The sequence below is a fragment of the Anabrus simplex genome, chromosome 2 (genome assembly GCF_040414725.1).
Source record: "Anabrus simplex isolate iqAnaSimp1 chromosome 2, ASM4041472v1, whole genome shotgun sequence".
Taxonomy (NCBI): Eukaryota; Metazoa; Arthropoda; class Insecta; order Orthoptera; family Tettigoniidae; genus Anabrus; species Anabrus simplex.
In genome coordinates, this window is record NC_090266.1 from 1,039,570,752 (window position 1) to 1,039,592,532 (window position 21,781).

The 21,781-nt window shown below is 39.9% G+C and overlaps 1 protein-coding gene across 1 annotated transcript in view; it reads left to right on the forward strand.

Annotated features, from left to right (window-relative positions):
- Nucleotides 1–21,781, forward strand: part of retm (real-time) — a 615,997-nt gene that overhangs the window by 590,073 nt on the left and 4,143 nt on the right. The window contains exon 16 of the mRNA XM_067141962.2: nt 13,613–13,758. Within this exon, the coding sequence (XP_066998063.2) occupies nt 13,613–13,758 (146 nt within the window). The remainder of the gene's footprint in view (nt 1–13,612; nt 13,759–21,781) is intronic.

Below are 21,781 nucleotides of genomic sequence, written 5' to 3' on the forward strand. Positions count from 1 at the left end.
TTGGGCTGAATTACAGTTAAGTGAGAAATATTTTAGTCAATTACAAGTTACTGTTTTCAGTAAGTAATCGGTATAATTACCTTACAAAATGCTAATTTAAAAAAAAAATCACTGACCTTTTTTAACACAGGAATGTAACAATACAAAAACTGCAAGGATAAGTTATTGCTTTATTTTGTGTGTTTCTTTTGTTTTAGTATAGAGACATTAACTGGCTTTCAACACTCGGTGAGACTAAACATGATAGCTTGGAACTTTTGAAATGATCTTTTCCTATAATTTTTATTAACGACTTGAAGCATTTCAAATAATTTGCCATTTACTTTACAAATATAATAATTGGTTTTTAAATTCTCATCACTAAGCTAAGGGAGACAGTGGGTTTGACTCCCACCATCGGCAGCATTCAAGAGGGTTTTCTGTGGTTTCCCATTTTCACACGAGGCAAATGCTGGGGTTGTATCTTAATTACGGCCATTACCACTACCTTCCCAATCTTAGCCCTTTTCCATTCTTTGAAAGTCCTAGAGAGGTAATAAAGTACCTCATTTAGAACTGGTGAAACTATTGGTTCTACTGCTGTAATAGAACTACAAAAAGTGATCATTTATTCCCCCTCCCCCCATTTCTGTTTCTGTACGGTGTATATCAATTACTTGAAAGTAATGATTATTAGAATGTAACAATTACAGTTTTATATCAAGGAGTAAATTACAAATAAAAATAAAAGTAATCCAATTACAATTACTCGATTACTTAATTTCCAACTCTGATGGCAGAGTGTCTCCTTTGGTTCAATAATACAATATTGTGTTAAGTATGTATGCTATCAGAACTTCATGCCTATGAAAAAAAGGTTGCATGACTGAAGTTGTGCGTTCACTCGTGCTGTCGAAGTGAACCTAACTTTAAACAATTTGTTTTAAATTGCAGTGACACAGATAGGTCTTATGGCGACGATGGGATGGAAAGGACCTAGGAGTGGGAAGGAAGCGGCTGTGACCTTAATTAAGGTACAGCCCCAGCTTTTGCCTGGTGTAAAAATGGGAAACCACGGGAAACCATCTTCAGGGCTGCCGACAGTGGGTTCGAACCCACTATCACCCAGATGCAAGCTCGCAGCTGCGCACCCCCAACTGCATGGCAAACTCCCCCAATAACCTAACTTTTATTATTAATCTGCACTCAAGACATATTCTACTTACGAGTACATTGATATGTTAGGAGCTACATAACATCCAATACAAACGGACATTCTAAGGGCCAAATAAAAATCTGTTCTTTGGAAATTACAGGGGTGTAGCTAAGGTTGGCTTACTGGGGGGTTAGACACTCCCCTCCCCCTGCGGAATGTTTACAAAGCGAAATTAAACAGAAACTGACAATAAACTAAATAAACATTCAGTGACATAATTGTAAAAGCAACAGATCTGGTGAATCTATTTTCTAAGAAGCTTCGAAAGTGGGATTTTAGATTGTAAACTGAACATAATTTACCATTCGCTATAAAACCTTGATCATATTGTTCTTGTTTTGTATTTTAATGTAAGATTTTGTAGTGTATCAGTACTGCAAACTGAATATCAACATAATTCACTTGTATCAGTGTCCTTATAATGACAAGTCTTGCATGCGTGCACCACACACACACACACACACACACACACACACACACGCACGCACGCACGCACACGCACGCCCCCCCCCCCCTTCATTGTGTTCTATCATTATTTTATATTCATCATAGGTAGGGCCCCATCCTCATAGACACGCAGGTCGCCTATACAGCATCAAATTGAAAGACCTGCACCTGCCTCTCTGGAGGCCACACGCCATTATTATCAGCTGATCCTGGCTATGCTACTGTGTGCTGGCACCATCTCCACAGAAAAAGAGATGGGTACTGTCTGGTATTTGAACTGGACTCTGCATGGCCTGGTTTCTTAACCATAGATATATATGCTTTTGCCCTCTTGGCAGTCCATAGGAAGTTTGCATTCAGTATGATATCTGTTGCCAGGCTGAGTAGTTCAGACAGTAGAGCGCTGGCCTTCTGAGCCCAACTCGGCAGGTTCAACCCTGACTCAGCCCGGTGATATTTGAAGGTGCTCAAATTTGCCAGTCTCGTGTCGGTAGATTTACTGAGATGTTAAAGAACTCCTGCGGGACAAAATTCCAGCATGTTGGCATCTCTGAAAACTATAAAAAATAGTTAGTGGAATGTAAAATCAGTAACAACATCAAAATTATATCTGTTCATAGGCTTAATGTACAGTGACTTAGCAAATGTCATGGGATAGTCACCTAATAGCGTGTGGGGCCTCCTCTGGCCCTGCGAACTGCAGTGAGACACCGTGGAAGTGAGTCGACAAGCCCCTGCTAGTCCTCTGGATGCAGCTGACACCAAATCGTTTGCAGAGCGGCCGCCAATGCTGGTCTGTTTGTAGGTGCAGGATCCATGGCACAGAGCCTGCATTCCAGGACATCCCAGATATGCTCGGTAGGGTTCATATCGGGGCTCCTGGGTAGCCATGGCAGTCATTGGACCTTCGCTGCATGTTCCTGGAACCATTCCCGGGCGACGTGGGAGCGATGTGGCAGCGCGTTATCATCTTGAAACACCGCAAAACCGTCTGGGCGCTGGAAGGCCAAACATGGGTGGAGATGGTCTCCGAGCAGCTCAACATACCGTGTACCATTCAGAGTCTCTTCCAGAACAACTAGGGGGCCCATTCCATACCAGGAAAATTCATCCCAGGCCATAACAGAGACACCAGCACCCTGGACCACACCTTTGAGGCAGGCGGGATCCATTGCTTCATGTGGTCTACGCCATACACGGTGCCTCCCATCGGCATGGTGCAGTTGAAATCGTGATTTGTCTGACCACATCACGTTACGCTATTGTTCCAGTGCCCGTGACTGGTGACAAATGCATGTCGTTGTGCGCGATGACATTGGGTTAACAGTGGCACCCGTGTGCGGCGCCGGCTCCCATACCTCATAAAACCCATGTTCCTACGGATTGTCCACTGGGAGACGTGTCTAGCACGGCCTGTGTTGAATTGAGCCGTGATTTGTTGCACGGTTGCCCATCTGTCACTATTGACAATCCGTCTCAGATGTTGCCGGTCACGGTCATCGAGGATGGCTGGACGGCCGGTCGTTCATCTGTTGTGGACGGTGACACCCGCATTCAACCATTCACGATACACCCTGGACATGGTTGATAGTGTGAAGCCGAATTCCTGCACCACTTCCGAAATCGCACTTCCCATCCGTCAGGCACCGACCACCATACCCCGTTCGAACGGTGTCAGCTCACGACGACATTCCGTGTTACACCTGTTACATGCACAGCCACTGCTCACAAGGTCTCCTATACAACTGTCGCTGGCACAGGGAGCGTGTGGTGTGCAGACAACACACCTGCGCATCAGTGCTCCGCTATCCCATGACATTTGCTCAGTCAGTGTACTTTCCCTGTGCTAGCATAAGTGTTAGGCACATTTGCAATAGTTTCTGTTCTGGGGATACTGTGGTGAACAGAAGGTGCAGGCATGAATGGGTGAATATATGAAAGACAGAAGATGAATTTAAAACTTTAAATTTAGTGATTATATTTCTTCCTTTGATCTTTGGTTTCTTTTCAGATTTCAAACATTACACTTTGCTAAGCAAATAACAATTATTCGGTGCAAGGTCTAGCTCGTGAGCTTCAGTAACAATCTCAAATAATCATGTAACAACCATTTAACAATCTGAGCTTGAAGCTCCCTAGTTACAAATTTAACAAGCGCACTATTGCTCCTTTCAACCAACAGTCAAGGAGACGGATCTTCCAATTCTTTACATGAGTAGGAAGAGAGTCTTTGCTCTACACATTTATTTAGGAGATTATTCCCCAAAATTTTACACGTTCTTGGCCTCTCAAAGGCTCAACCTACACTTAACAAAGCAAACAGTAGACACTGTCTTAAATGCTCAACAGTCTGATTTGGCTTAAAATGAAATGAAGGAAATTGACTTTAACAGGGGTAACAAGTACCCATTCTATGTGGCCTTATTTAAAAACAAAAGGTTAAAGTTACTGGACGAAAATCAAAATGTTAGAAGACGAACACTTGCACTCTTGAAATTCACATGAAAATACTTAAAACCCAGTGTGGGTTTATGGCCTGAAGTTACAGAGGCTAAGCCTATACTACGAAGGTGACTAGATGGAGAGAAATATTTAAGTTACAGAAATTAGGAGATAGATTTCAAAGGTTAAAAAATCATAGTCACCTCAATATAAAGTTGAGCGAGAATACAAGAGGGTTCCTCACTCTTTATTGCCTAAGTTTGGTTAAGTTCTTTAGATTGTTTGAGAATTTACATTGAGAAATAAAAGTTGTATTACGAAAGAAATTTGAAACCTTCCCCTCAAAACTATCTTTCTGAGACTGTTACATGTTTACATAGAGTCTGCCAATAGCTGGTGGACCTCCCGAAGATGGAGGAGGCAGCCGTTCCCCCTGAATCCGTTATGAACATACTCTAAACCTTTTGACTAGAGTGATCACAAAGACAACATGTCCCACCAGACTCCAGCTTTTATAGCGGAGAGGAAGGTTCCAGAATACTCTGGGCCGAGGCCCTGACACACCCACAATTCCTATTGGTTAATTTAATAAAAATAAAAAATTCTGATTGGTTACGTAAATAAATGTACAAAATTTCTTATTGGTTGAAATATAAAGTTGGCAGGAAGATAGAAAAGTGTTGATAACTTTAGAACACAAAAACAACCAGTAAACATTTCAGTTTTGGAAACCTTGACACACAAAATTACTTTGAAAATTAATTGTTCATCCTCACCCCAGAGGGCGCACATAAGTTGATAGCAGCGACATCTGTCAATAAATATTCAAACTATTTCCGAAATGAGTTTCAGACTTTCTGTTATAGATGGCCTTCCAAAGGGCACTTATTTAAAATGCACGGGCTGGGTGTACCTCCGGTACAGTTTCATCCATTCGTTAGTTTCTATAATTAGATTACCTTTGGTGCTAACGTTTCCATCTTAATTATTGAGCTTAAACCCAAACAAATATTTTACTAATGCACTATAGGAACTGGGACCTATCTTTTTAGATTGTCTGCAAACTACAGGTTTCAGAAAAGTAAATTATTAGGAGCTGGTGGGCTAGTATGTATATACTTTAGGATTATAGAAATGAATTATTTAAAAACTAAACAAGTTAAAATAGTAGTTGGCTCTCATCTTGTGATCATAATTTGCTCCGAATAACTTTTACTGATATTTGATTCTGTATTATTTTTATCTTGTTCATAAATTACTTGAAGTGAGGGACAGTGGCTTAACCATGTCAATATCTGTAGAATCTCCTTAGTTAAGTAGTTCCTAGTATAGTAAAAGCTATGTCTGTTTATTGGCTTGGAGGAATGTAAGCCTGAATGCTGTAGAACTGCTTTCAGTGTTCATGGTAGCTGCATTATTTTTTTTTTTTGCTAGTGGCTTTTCATGGTTCTGATCCGTATTGAATTGTAAGTACAATATAATTATTAAATTAATGTAGTAATGGTCCACCTTTCAATACTACAATGTGCAATATTCTAAATTACATTAATTAGGGACTAGTTTTGGCTGGGGCTGACCATCTTCAGCCTTAATGTAAAACATCTAATAACTAAATAAATGTACATGCACACAATTGACATAAAACAAATGAAACAAATATGTACAAATTGACATTAAAAACTGGGATGAAATTATGTTTAAATTTGAAAATAAACTAGGTTCTAACATCTTGAGTATGCTCATCATTGAGACTATTTCAAGTATTAATTTATATACACAGAACTGTTAGTTCTAATACTGTTAATCATTAATAATTCAATAGTAAATGGGAACTGGTCCCGTAATTCATCACCAAATCTGTTTGAGTGGTGTTAGCCATATGCAAGTCATTGGACACCGCTGTAAATAACCCCCAGCTGACGGAGAACTGTTAGATGTTGTTTCCTCATCAATCAGAGTAATAAAATGAGATGCTCTCGTGGTGCTTGTTAAATCATGCTGAAATGTTGTTGGACATTGTCAGGATGGCACATGAAGATATGGTTAAAACAGATACATTGTGTCTGGTATAAAATTTGCAATTCATTGCGGTGCCCATGAAGTTAAACTGAATAAATTAGATAAAAATTAAATTAATGAATTGAATGAGAGAATGTGTTAGTTAGATGGCACAGGTTATATGAGACTTACCTCTCAATACAGCATGAGGTGTGTGGCCTGTTGTTGTGTGTGCCTCAGACTAACTGTATTGAGGTTAACTTCGTGGGCACCGCAATGAATTGCAAATTTTATACCAGACACAATGTATCTGTTTTAACCACATCTTCATGTGCCGTCCTGACAATGTCCAACAACATTTCAGCATGATTTAACAAGCACCACGAGAGTATCTCATTTTATTACTTTGATTGATGATGAAACAACATCTAACAGGTCCCCGTCAGCTAGTGGTTATTTACAGCGGTCGGTGTCCAATGACTTGCATATGGCTAATACCACTCAAATAGATTTGGTGATGAACTATGGGACCAGTTCCCATTTACTATTGCATTATTAATGATTAGCAGTATTAGAACTAACAGTTCTGTGTACATAAATTAATACTTGAAAAAGTCTCAATGATGAGCATACTTAAGATGTTAGAACCTAGTTTATTTTCAAATTTAATCTTAATTTCATCCCAGTTTTTAAAGTCAAATTGTATATATTTGTTTCATTTGTTTTATGTCAAATGTGTGCACGTACAATTGTTTAGTTATTAGATGTTTTACTTTAAGGCTGAAGATGGCCAGCCCCGGCCAAAACTAGTCCCTAATTAATGTAATTTAGAATACTGCATATTATAGTATTGAAAGGTGGACCATTACTACATTAATTTAATAATTATAGTGGCTTTACGTCGCACCAACACAGATAGGTCTTATGGCGACGGTGGTGTAGGAAAGGCCTAGGAGTTGGAAGGAAGCAGCTGTGGCCTTAATTAAGGTACAGCCCCAGCATTTGCCTGGTGTGAAAATGGGAAACCACAGAAAACCATATTCAGGGCTGCCGACAGTGGGATTTGAACCCACTATCTCCCGGATGCAAGTTCACAGCCGCGCGCCCCTAACCACATGGCCAGCTTGCCCGGTAAGGTAGCTACAGAACATCACTGCATCCATCAGTCTGTTAGGAACTGGTTATGTGATACTAATCTGCATTCCTAACAGCCGTGATCCTGCAACCTTATACAGATGGACAATACATCTTGTTGAACGGACTCCTCAGAATTGGCTTAGGTTACCGTTTTTGACAGTTGTGGCATGTATCCAAACCCAGACAATCGCAGACACTTGCTTGACATGTGCAGCAAGTTGGTGGCTCACTGATGTTTTTAGGGAGGATGATTTACTCCAACCAGTAGTGGAACCATACCATCAGCATTTTGGAGAAGACTTCACCTTAATGGACATCTTATGATCATAATTCGCTCACCATTCTGCAACTCATGTACTACTCTATATAGTATAAGATCACCTGCAAATATCCTTATCTGTGATTCCAGTTCTTTATTCATATCATTTGTATATATATAGGGAAATATAAAGGTCCAATAATACTGCCTTGCAGGACCCCCCGCTTAATCATTACAGGATCAGATAACACTTCGCCTACTCTAATTCTCTGAATTCTATTTCCTAGAAATGTAGCCACCCATTCAACCACTATTTTGTCTAGTCCAATTGCCCTCATTTTTGTCAGTAGTCTCCCATGATCTACCCTATCAAAAACCTTGGATAGGTCAGTAGTGATACAGTCCATTTAACCTCCTGAATGTAAGGATTCCTTGCTGAATTGGAAAAGATCCCAAGGAAAGCAGCACGATTTATTATGGGTGATTTCGAACAAAAGAGTAGTGTAATGAAAATGTTGTAAACTTTGGGCTGGGAAGACTGAGGGGCAAGTAAACAAAAATCTATGTTCCAAGCTGCTGGTAGAGAGATGACATAGAATGGCATTAGTAGACGAATGAGCTTGGCTGGAATTTTCGAAAAATGGAAAAATCATAATATGAAGATAAATTTGGAATTCAAAAGGACAAATTGGTGCAAATACTCAATCATAGGAAGAGGAATTAGGGATTGGAATTATCAAGGGAGATATTCAACAAATTTCCAACTTCCTTTAAATCATTTAAGAAAAGAATTGGTAAACAAATGATAGGGACCTACGACCTGGGTGGTAGCCCTAAGTGAAGATCAGTGATTGATGATGATAGTAACATCAGGAGGGATTAGGTTCACCCGAAACATTGTTTATAGCCGTTTCAGAATCGGCAGGAATTAAAGCAATGAACTCTGGCAATTACTTTCATGCAAGTGAAGTTTTATTTCATTTATTTCATTTCCCTACTTTCTCCACATTGTGCAACTTTTCTGTATTACTGGCTGTAGTAAGGTATGAGTTTGAAGTGTTCATCTGTCATCTGTATTGTTATGCCGCTTTAGTTCTGGAGTGAACAGTGAAAATTATTTTTTTTTAATTTGCGGTCACTAGTAAAGTCTCAAGCTTTTTGCATGCTATAAATAATTTCAGTCATTAACAGTATTAATTTCCAATGAAAGAAGGGTATCAATAATTTGATTATTAGGATCTGTAATGTAACTTTAGTAGTCGAATTATACTTTATGAACGTGTCAATAAATAGTGGCTGAGATAAAATTCAATGGAGCTGATGGCTTCAATGTTTGACCTCTTAAAATAACAGTCATCATAAAAATTTGTAAATATTATCTATACGCAGGTGATTTACAAGTCTATGCTCACACGAAAATAACCGGTATTTACAAAGCCATATGTAAAATTAGTCAAGACCTGGCGCATTTCAAAATGTGGACTAGATTAAATGGACTCAAAATGAACCCTGTGAAATCTCAAATCCCATTATCACTTAACGAATGTAGATATCCCCCTAATAACATAAACTGGAATCTTTATCCCTTTTGAAAACAAAGTGAAGCATTTAGGTTTAATACTGGACAAAAACCTTGACAGAATAGAACATGCAACTGCTATATGCCAATAAGTATTTTTCTCCCTTCACTCACTTAAAAGAATGAAAGATTATTACTTCCTGTCAAGGTCAAAAAGCTGTTGGTTTAATAGCTATTAATGCCTCTGTTTCGCTACCGTGATGTCATGTATGGCAGACTAATGGCACCCTCTCTAATAGACTTTGCTATTTGCTTTACGTCACACCGACACGACACAGTTAGGTCTTATGGCGATGATGGGACAGGAAAGGCATAGGAATGGGAAGGAAGCGGCCGTGGCCTGAATTCTAATAGACTTCAGAGAGCTCAGAATGCTTGTGTCCACGTTATAATGAACATTCCAAAATTTCATCATATAACTCCTGCATTCCATGAGTTAAATTGGCTTAAACTAAACCAGTGTCGTAGCTATCATTCATTGCTTCTACTCTGCAAAATAATATGCATGCAGACACCCTCTTATCTAACAGATTCTTTCCAGTTGCTCTCAGCCATTCATAACATTTCGACCAGAGTTGCAGCTAACATAATTCTCTAAATACCAAATCACAGATCCTCCCTCTACAATAATTCTTTTGTTGTCAGCACAATTCTAACATGGATTTCATTGCTCAGTGACAAAAGGGACACCCTATCTGAACCGGTATTTAAAAACAAATGTTGGCAGTGGTACTTGGATGGATAAAGTTGAGTGTAAATACAGTAAAGTCCGTTATAGCGAGAATTCACAACAGCAAAAAATTTACTCGCTATAACGGATTGTCGTTATATCCGATTTTTGTATAACAGTCGGAAAACCCTTCATGCACATTAAAATCGGTATGAAACGGCATATCAGTTTGTTCAAAACTTGTGTTTCCGCAGATGATATCCACACTACGGCTTACTTGTTTGTTATTTTTCGTAATCCGCTACTACGTGAAAGTGTATGTTTAATTTCATTCCGAAAGAAAAAAATATAGTACCGTATTTCTCCGAATCCAAGATGAACCCCACTTTTCCCTTCAAAAAATTTAAATCAGGCTCAAAGAGAAGTTTGTAAAATCATATGAATGCCTTGTTGTACAGTAGGCCTACGCATCTTTAGACTATTTTTAGACGCCGAACATTGACTTTCGTCACGCCTTTTTTTTTTTTTTTTTTATGCGGCTGCACAATTATTCTTTATTTCCGCGGGTTTAAGGACCATTAACTTAACAATGGCATCATAATACCGAAGAGAACTCGTTGAAAATTTTCTGGCAGTACCTATTCCATGCGTCTCTACGATATAACGATCCATCAGGAAATTATTCTTGCTGTCTATAAAACTTACTTGCACGCAGCGTCAGATATAACCGGCTGCCGCTACACGCACGTCTCGCTTGTCGGATTCGGCCAAATTCAGCGGCTAGCGATGTATAGGCCTAATCGCGAACGTTGAAAGTCAACGAACGAGTTTATTGCGCCACGGTATGGCCATTCCGCCCTTGCGTGTTTCGTGCACATACCTCACAATTTCATCTTCGACTTCTTTAAAACGTCCTTGTTGCGGACCACTGAATGCATTTTTTGTACAGTACGCATTTTTTTTTTAGCTCTTTGTCTTTACGCTAACGCCAAATATTGGCTTTAGTTAGGCCTATGCCGTGTTTTCTTGCGGCTGCACAATTATTCTACATATCCGAGGGTTTAATAAACATTAACTTAAAATTTGGCATCATAATATCGACTAGAACCCGTTGAAAATTTGTCGGCAATACCTTTTCCACGTATCTTTACAATACAACTATCCATCACGAAAATATTCCTGCTGTCTATAAACCTTAATTTTACTAAGCGTCAAGTACAATAGACGCGTTATGACTCTGCCACTCAGTAGCCATTGCTTTTCTAAGAATTCGAAGGGTCGCATGTTTTGATGCCATTCTGCAGATTTGAGAAACACACAGGCACTGCACAACCGGTTGTCGCGGCTAGCGATGTGTAGTAAAGAGGCGGTCGTTTATTGTCAACGAGTTCTGTGCGCGTGTGAAAAGCAGCAGCGCGGTTACCGCGGTAGTTGTCAGTGGTATCCATTAACTTACTGTTAGGTCGAGAATGCAACAACCCTTGAGTTTTCGCATGAGATTCTGAGAAAAAAAGTCTTGTATTCGGAAAAATACGGTATCACTCCAGAGATTTCTGTGGCAAACACCTCAGCTTTCTTCTTCAAACAGCGTCACCTAACCGTATATGTAGCCTATCATGAAAATATATTTGAAACGCATGTAGAGAAATAACCTCCTCCCGAAAAATTTACATGTAAATAGCCGTAACTAATCGCGAGAAGATATGAAATATCCTCTGAAATCAGTGATGCACTCTGCCATATCTTGAGGTGTATCACATTCTTACTTAATTTCCGTACCGGTATATAACATTAAAATTAAGATATCGTTTACAGTACTTCAGTCTTTATTTTTAACGAGTTACCAACTGCTATCGGCCACGTAATTTACGCATTTATTACGAAAACGTGTTATCCTCTTTCATTTCGAATTTTCTTTAGAGAACAGCAGTCGATGGGTATTACTAATCAACTCCAACATCGCCTTTGAATGTCAACGAGAGAGCTCGCAAATGCACAAAGTAAGAAAACTATACCGTAGGGGTACCTACCGAAGATGATCGATCGCATTTTGTTGCAAAGGTTTCCATTTTCTTATTCAAACAGCGTCACGTATCCTAATTTAACCGTACTATACGTATGATGAAAACACACTTCAAGCTCCAGTAGAGAAATTATAACTTTCTCGCTATAAATTTTCATAATAGCCTTTCCGTAATTTAACCAGACGCGACAAAATATAAACTAACCTCTGAAATCAATTAAGCAATCTGCCATATCTCGAGGTGTATCCCATTCGTACTTAATTGCAGTATTTAGCCTCAAAATTAAGCGGTCGTTTAGTTAGCCTTAATTTTTTAACGACTTAACAACCGTTATCGGACACGTTATTTACGCATTTATTTCGAAAATATGTACTCTTTCATTTCGAATTTTCTTTACGGAACAGCTGTCATCGGGTATTATTAATCGACTCCGACATCGCCTTCGAATGTCGACGAGAGAAATCGCTAGTGCACATAGCAAGGAAACGATGCTGAAGGTAATCGATCGCATGCAATATCATCGCTGGGGTGCATAAATATCGGTAACGGAAAAAATCGCGCGCGCTTAATCGCTCGTAATAACGGATGCGCCAGTGATAGGATTCTCGTTGTAACCGAAGGACGATACACAGTTTAATATAGGAATTTTGAAGGGACAGAAAAAAAGGCGTCGCTATAAAATACGCAGTACTCGCTATATCGGACTTCTACTGTACATGAATTCTGCTTTCCTGTTTTGTTATTTCATTCCATGTGTCATTAAGTTTTACTAAATTCGTTTTTATTGGTGCATTAAGATAATTTTATTTATTCTGAATTACTTTAGATACGTTTCTGTTTCTTTCCTGTAATGTGTTTTTATAACCGTGTGTACAGTTTAGTGCTGGCCCCATGGTATAGGGGTAACATGCCTGCCTCTTACCTAGAGTTCCCGGCTTTGATTCCTGGCCAGGTTAGGGATTATTACCTGGACCTGAGGGCTGGTTCGAGGTCCACTCAGCCTACGTGGTTAGAATTGAGGAGCTGTCTGACGGTGAGATAGCAGCCCCGGTCTAGAAAGCCAAGAATAGCGGCCAAGAGGATTCGTCGTGGTTACCATACGACACCTCGTAATCTGCAGGCCTTCAGGCTGAGCAGCAGTTGTTTAGTAGCCAAAGGCCCTTCAATGGCTGTAGTGCCATGGTGTTGTTTGTTTGTTTGTTTGTTTGTACAGTTTGGTATTATAGCGTGTGTGTTTGTGTGTGTAATATATATATATATATATATTTTTTTTTTTCTATTGGCTTTGCGTTGCACTGACACAGATAGGTCTTATGGCGACAGTGGGACAGAAAAAGGCCTAGGAATGGGAAGGAATTGGCCGTGGCCTTAATTAGGGTACAGCCCCAACATTTGTCTGGTGTGAAAACGGGAAACCACAGAAAACCATCTTCAGGGCTGCCGACAGTGGGGTTCGAACCCTTATCTCCCGGATGCAAGCTCACAGCTGTGCGCTCCTAACCGCACGGCCAACTCTCCCGGTGTAATATATTGTGAACTGTATGTACATTATAAAACATGGTCTGGCAGAATAGCAGGCTTCATAGCCTGAGTCACGCCATGGAAATAAAGGCATAAATAAAATGTGAATTACTAGGAAGATAAATATGAGTGTCAGCTTTGAGAATCTTTGAGATTTGCCTTTCATACTCAGCTCATACTGTTATTGAAAATATGATATTTGAACAGAATTAAATATCTGAGGAATAATTTTGTTGATTTTTGCTGTCTGTAGAATAAATATGTTATATTAACATATCTTGTATAAATCCTGTATCTGATGAAACATCTGATTTAAGAAAGATACATATTTTTCTTGCAGGGCTCTCATGTTACCAGTCACATTGGAACATACATCTTACAGTGGAAGTTCCATTGCAGTCACTCATTGGACTTATTGGATTCATTTACAGCACACAAAGCCCAAGTTATGTACTTCTATGAAAAACTGTGTTCTGCTGATTACAGGTAATTGAACTTGGTTATGCTTGTACTAAGTACGGTATGCAATATGTTAGAGTTGCTGATGATGGCCAAATTTGTGGCAAAACATACCAATGAAAAACAAATAAGTTTAGTGAAATATGTGAAATTAAGAGTGTGTTTATCATCACCAAGCAACGAATATCAGAGTTTAAGAATTTTTTCATTTTAAAAATACTTTTTAATAATTGGCTTTATGTCACACTGTCACGTGAAGGTCTTTGGCGAATGTGGAACAGGAGAGGGCTAAGAGTGGGAAGGAAGCAGCCGTGGCCTTAATTAAGATACAGCCCCAGCATATGCCTGGTATGAAAATGGGAAAACATGGAAAACCATCTTCAGGGCTGCTGACAGTGGTGTTTGGAGCCACTGTCTCCCAATGCACGGCCTACTAACTTGGTAGTTTAAGAATTAAAATGGTGTCATTTGGGAAGTTACCTGGTAGCAGGCAAGGTAGAAAATTCAGCAAGATGTAGGTGGGCCATTTCAAGAACATGGGCTCTATTTTTCTCATAGGATAGAAAGACAGGGAGAGAAATTAAATTAAGATATGGGAAAGCTGCCTTAGCAAGTTTTCATTTTGATCACTGGTAGTCTGTTAAAAACATACAAACATACATCATCATTATAGACCATTATACCTTTCAGCATTCAGTCTGCAAGCCTCTGTGAATTTAGTAAACGTTGCCACAATCCTCTATTTGCAACTACTGCTGTGGGCTCATTTAGTTCTATACCTCTTATCTTTAAATCATTAGAAACTGAGTCTAGCCATCGTCGTCTTGGTGTCCCTCTACTTCTCTTACCCTCCTTAACCGAGTCCATTATTCTCCTAGGTCACCTATCCTCCTCCATTTGCCTCAAATGACCCCACCACCGAAGCCGGTTTATGCGTACAGCTTCATCCATCCAGTTCATTCCTAACTTAACCTTTATCTCCTCTTTCTGAGTACCCTGCTGCCATTGTTCCCACCTCTTTGTACCAGCAATCATTCTCGCTTCTTTCATGTCTGTTACTTCTAACTTATGAATATGATATCCTGAGTCCACCCAGCTTTTGCTCCTCTAAAGCAAAGTTGGTCTGAAAACAGACCGATGTAAAGATAATTTTGTTTGGGAGCTGACTTCCTTCTTATTGAATACTGTTGATCACAACTGCAAGCTCACTTCATTAGCTTTACTGCACCTTGATTCAATCTCACTTACTATATTACCATCCTGGGATAACACACATCCTAAATACTTGAAATTATCTACCTGTTCTACGTAAAATTCCCTGTCTGCATCAGCCTTTGTTTGTAGCCATTTGTGATAAGCCTTCTTTTTTCGTTTACAAGCTGCTCTCACTTCATAATTCCACCAAAATGTTCGCGTTTACCCATCTTTACACACAGTTGTTCCTAGGCATTCCCTTGCTGTTTCTACTCCAGCATCCCTGTATACCACCCATTTTCTTTCTATATCCTAAACCTGCTTACTGTCCAATGTTCGGAACTTCTCATTAATCCTATCCATGTATTTCTGTCTAATTTCTTCGTCCTGGAGATTTTCTATCCTTAATCATTTGCAGAGAGATTTCACTTTCTCTATCCTAGGCCTAGAGATACTTAGTTCACTGCAGATCAGATAGTGGTCTGTATCGTCGAAAAATCCCCGGAAAATCTGCACATTCCTAACAGATTTCCTGTTTTCGAAGTCGGTTAAGATATAGTCTACTATGGATCTGGTACCCCTACCCTCCCATGGGTAGTAGAGTAGTGAATAGCTTTATGCTTGAAGAATGTATTCGTAACTGCTAAACCCATACTAGCACAGAAGTCTAGCAAACGTTTCCCATTCCTATTAACTTCCATATCTTCCCCACATTTACCAATCACTCGTTTGTATGCTTCAGTTCTGTTTCCAACTCTCTTATTGAAATAGCCCATTAAACTATCCTATCCTTGCTATTGACCCCTACTATGATGTCACCCAATGCTTCATAAAACTTGTCAACTTCATCCTCATCTGCACCCTCACATGGTGAATACACTGAGACAGTTTTCATCCTAATTCCTCCAACTGCCAAATCGACCCACATCATTCACTCATTTACATGCCTAACAGAAATTATGCTGCGTGCAATAGTATTCCAGATGAACACCCCTACCCCATACTCTGCCCTTCTCTTTTTAACACCCGTCAAGTACACTTTATAGTCTCCTACCTCTTTCTCATTATCTCCCCTTAACCGAATTGCATTTACTCCTAGCACATCCAGATGCATCACCATAGCTGACTCAGCCAGTTGTACTTTCTTTTTTCCATTAGCCCAATTAATATTGATAGCTCCCCATCAAATTCTGTTTCGTTCACCAAGTTGTTTCCAAGGAGTCCCTCACCTGTCAAATGGGAGTGGGACTCCATTGCTCCCATAGGTCCGAGGCTTGCTTAAAATATTCTGAGCTCAGTAAATTCATGAAGCAGGGTGCTATCATAGTCCAAGTGAGGATCTCTTCTCAAACGGGTTAGAGACCACGGTGGATTGTGTAGTCTTAGCTGCCTGAGCACAAGGAGGGCCATGACTCAGAATATATCCGAAATGCCTACTCCCATTCAATAGCAACTGGTATCTCGACTCTCAGGACCACTTACTAGGCCACTCAGCCATTGCCCATGGTTCACGAACTAGGACGTGACTACAGTAACCCACACCATGGGAAAAAAAAAAAAAAAAAAAAAAAGCATGTTTGTAAAACAAATTATTTCTACAGCACCAGGACTTTTGACATCATCTTCTGAAACTAGATGTAACAAATATGATACTAACTATTATGATTGTTAGTATAACCAAGAGTCCATGGCAGGGGGATGAGCATAATAAAAAGATAGAGTTCTGGAAATGAACAAATTGGATGGTACTATATACAGTAATATATAAATCAAATTCATCAGTGATATCATGTGAACCAAATGGTAGAGAGTAGATAGATTAACGGACTTGGCCATTGAAGGTAAGAAAAATATACTTCGGAGGTGTTGATTAGACACTTATATGATTCTAAGGTACGTTTTTGTGCAAGGATGAGAAACCTCATTACTAGCTCTGAACAGAAGAACTTGGAAACCTTTGGTTTATTCACAGAGGCTTACCGACATATAATAATAATAATAATAATAATAATAAATGAATGAAATAATGAATAATGTGTCAAGGAAGTCTTCATATTCCTACTCTAGCATTCTGTATTTTAATGCAGGATAGGATAAAGGTTGCTTTCCCCAAAAAATCGAACCCTTTGGTTGCCCATTCCTTTACAGAGTTTGTTCGAAGTGGAGATTCTGTTTTGTGATACATAATTCATGTAGTTTAGGCACTAATTTAAAGATGGCAGGCCATAATTGACAATCTTGATTGATTTTTGTCAAACAGCCAGTGGATTGGGTGTTTCAAGTGATGTAGATATATCCTGTGGTATCTGAGAAAAAAACAGCATCTTTCATAATATACCAAAGTGGAAAATCATAGAGTGTTAGGTCGCATTATTTAGGTGGCATTCCTGCGTGCCATGATGGCATGGCTGAGAAGCATACCTGCCAACCCTTCCGATTTACCCGGAAACTTTCCGGTTTTTAACTCGTCTTCCGGTTTTCCGATTTATTTTTACTTCTTCCGATTTTTTGACCAATATAACCTCTAGTACTGCCAATACCCTTACCCTAGAATAAAGGATAAATTCTTATGTGCTTGTGTAATTTACGAAACCTAATTTTCAAGTGTATTTGATGCTTTATTTCGTGGGTGTTTCGTCCGTCGCCTTCGTGTATCGTGTTTCCCGCTCACCACAGCAGCGTGTGTGCTTCATACAGCTGGGGATTCGGGTCAGCAATCGTCCTGCAAGCGAGAGGCTAGCGCGCGCTTACGACTCAGTTAATCGGGACAAAAGAATGAGTTTGTTATTGTGTTGTTTGCGCGCTGTTAACATCGTTTCTGTGCGCAGTTTCGTCGGAGTTGTAGGCCACGTGTTTTTCCTTGCATTTCTATGCTTTCCCCCCTGTATCAAAGTCGTATGTTAATAATGTATGGGACATATTGAATTGTTTTTTATGTGGTAGTTTCACGTATTTAAGTGCATAATTTTAATGTTTTGAATGTTTTTAAAGGGGGTTGTGTCGGAGACAGTTTCTGGTATTTTCTTTTCTCGTTATGGCCAAAAAATATGACAAACGTTATCTCCAATTGTTCAGAGATGCCTATAAATTTCCGTTCATTTTACCGGCTATTAAAGGAAACTACCGTATTTTCTCGCATACCGTAATCGACGCCCTTGCATAATTTACACATCCCAATATTTTTGGGTCCAAAGTGGAATTTGACGCACCCACAACTTCGAACATCCATCACTCAGCTCCGAATGCGTTTCGAAATAAAGATGCCAACTACTCAGATAGCAGGCTTTCTATTGCAAAAGCGGGCATTCCAAATACAGGGCAACATGCTGCATTAGCCGGCAGAAAATCCCACTGCACTGGTTTTACGAGTGTTTCGCGTATGGGACATTCTGTGGTCTCAAAATTGTCAGTCCACAGTCATTGATTAATACTGCATCATACGAACTTGCGGTGATCAGTTACGCTGAAACATACGGGAATAGAGCAGCGGGCAGCAAGTTTTCAGTGTCCAAATGAAACGTGCGCTACCGCGGTAACAGAAGTGCACTTCAAGCGGTCAACAAGTATCGCAAAGCATTTCGCGGACCAAAAAGCGGCAAGTTTCCGCAAGTAGAGGATTATCTGCTTAACTATATGATTTTGTTACGCAATGTTTGCTGGACTTCTGTGCTAGTATGGTTTTAGCTGTTACGAATACATTCTTCAAGCATAAGGCTATTCACCGCTACACATGGGACTGTAGACTGTATCTTAACGGACTTTGAATTCAGGAAATCTGTTAGGAATGTACGAGTTTTTCGCGGATTTTTCGATGATACAGACCACTATCTGATCTGTAGTGAACTAAGTATCTCTAGGCCTAGGGTAGAGAAAGTGAAATCTGTCTGCAAACGAATAAGAGTAGAAAATCTCCAGGACGAGGAAATTAGACAGAAGTACATGGATATGATTAGTGAGAAGTTTCGAACAGTAGACAGTAAGCAGGTTCTGGATATAGAAAGTGAATGGGTGGCATACAGGGATGCTGTAGTAGAAACAGCAAGGGAATGCCTAGGAACAACTGTGTGTAAAGATGGGAAAAGGCGAACATCTTGGTGGAATGATGAAGTGAGAGCAGCCTGTAAACGCAAAAAGAAGGCTTATCAGAAATGGCTCCAAACAAGGGCCAAGGCAGACAGGGATTTGTACGTAGATGAAAGAAACAGAGCGAAACATATAGTTGTTGAATCCAAAAAGAAGTCATGGGAAGATTTTGGTAATAACCTGGAAAGGCTAGGTCAAGCAGCAGGGAAACCTTTCTGGACAGTAATAAAGAATCTTAGGAAGGGAGGGAAAAAGGAAATGAACAGTGTTTTGAGTAATTCAGGTGAACTCATAATAGATCCCAGGGAATCACTGGAGAGGTGGAGGGAATATTTTGAACATCTTCTCAATGTAAAAGGAAATCATCCTGGTGGTGTTGCAAACAGCCAAGCTCATGGGGAGGAGGAAAATGATGTTAGTGAAATTATGCTTGAGGAAGTGGAAAGGATAGTAAATAAACTCCATTGTCATAAGGCAGCAGGAATAGATGAAATTAGACCTGAAATGGTTAAGTATAGTGGGAAGGCAGGGATTAAATGGCTTCATAGAGTAGTAAAATTAGTGTGGAGTGTTGGTAAGGTACCTTCAGATTGGACAAAAGCAGTAATTGCACCTATCTATAAGCAAGGGAACAGGAAGGATTGCAACAACTATCGAGGTATCTCATTGATTAGTATACTGTACCACCGGGCGAGTTGGCCGTGCGCGTAGAGGCGCGCGGCTGTGAAGCTTGCATCCGGGAGATAGTAGGTTCGAATCCCACTATCGGCAGCCCTGAAAATGGTTTTCCGTGGTTTCCCATTTTCACACCAGGCAAATGCTGGGGCTGTACCTTAATTAAGGCCACGGCCGCTTCCTTCCAACTCCTAGGCCTTTCCTATCCCATCGTCGCCATAAGACCTATCTGTGTCGGTGCGACGTAAAGCCCATAGCAAAAAAAAAAAAAAAAAGTATACTGTACCAGGCAAAGTATTCACTGGCATCTTGGAAGAGAGGGTGCGATCAGTCGTTGAGAGGAAGTTGGATGAATACCAGTGTGGTTTCAGACCACAGAGAGGCTGTCAAGATCAGATTTTCAGTATGCGCCAGGTAATTGAAAAATGCTACGAGAGGAATAGGAAGTCGTGTTTATGTTTCGTAGATCTAGAGAAAGCATATGACAGGGTACCGAGGGAAAAGATGTTCGCCATACTGGGGGACTATGGCATTAAAGGTAGATTATTAAAATCAATCAAAGGCATTTATGTTGACAATTGGGCTTCAGTGAGAATTGATGGTAGAATGAGTTCTTGGTTCAGGGTACTTACAGGAGTTAGACAAGGCTGTAATCTTTCACCTTTGCTGTTCGTAGTTTACATGGATCATCTGCTGAAAGGTATAAAATGGCAAGGAGGGATTCACTTAGGTGGAAATGTAGTAAACAGTTTGGCCTATGCTGACGACTTGGTCTTAATGGCAGACTGTGCCGAAAGCCTGCAATCTAATATCTTGGAACTTGAAAATAGGTGCAATGAGTATGGTATGAAAATAAGCCTCTCGAAGACTAAATTGATGTCAGTAGGTAAGAAATTCAACAGAATTTAATGTCAGATTGGTGATACAAAGCTAGAACAGGTCAATAATTTCAAGTATTTAGGTTGTGTGTTCTCCCAGGATGGTAATATAGTAAGCGAGATTGAATCAAGTTGTAGTAAAGCTAATGGAGTGAGCTCGCAGTTGCGATCAGCAGTATTCTGTAAGAAGGAAGTCAGCTCCCAGACGAAACTATCTTTACATCGGTCTGTTTTCAGACCAACTTTGCTTTACGGGAGCAAAAGCTGGGTGGACTCAGGATATCTTATTCATAAGTTAGAAGTAACAGACATGAAAGTAGCGAGAATGATTGTTGGTACAAACAGGTGGGAGCAATGGCAGGAGGGAACTCGGAATGAGGAGATAAAGGCTAATTTAGGAATGAACTCGATGGATGAAGCTGTACGCATAAACCGGCTTCGGTGGTGGGGTCATGTGAGGCGAATGGAGGAGGATAGGTTACCTAGGAGAATAATGGACTCTGTTATGGAGGGTAAGAGAAGTAGAGGGAGACCAAGACGACGATGATTAGACTCGGTTTCTAACGATTTAAAGATAAGAGGTATAGAACTAAATGAAGCCACAACACTAGTTGCAAATCGAGGATTGTGGCGACGTTTAGTAAATTCTCAGAGGCTTGCAGACTGAACGCTGAAAGGCATAACAGTCTATAATGATAATGTATGTATGTATGTATGTATGTATGTTGGATAAGCCATTTCTCACAAAATGCTGCATTTTAAAGAATGAGAAATAGCCGTGGCACGTGGAATCATTGTCTCGTATTTGAAAGTTAGCCGAGGCTGAATTAATTTTATGAAGAGAAATGGACTTTCTCTTCGACGAAGAACAACATTATGCCAAAAAGTGACGAATGATTTCAACCATTTTCATCGCTTTGTGATTGAGAAGCGTAAAGTGGAGGAATATTTGATCTCCCTTATAGGAACCGCAGGTCAGACGCCAATCAGTTTCCACATACCACAAAGTTGAACAATTGATAAGAAAGGAACATACAGTGTAAACGCATGCGCTACCGGGAGCAAAAAAATAAACAACGATGTACAGCAATGCTTGCTGTAACAGCTGATGGCAGAAAGCTTGTACCTTACATTGTTCTAAAACGAAAAAAATGCCAAAAGCAAAATTTCCGCGAGTGATCCACGTTTGTGTTCAAGAAAAAGGGTGGATGGACACGTCA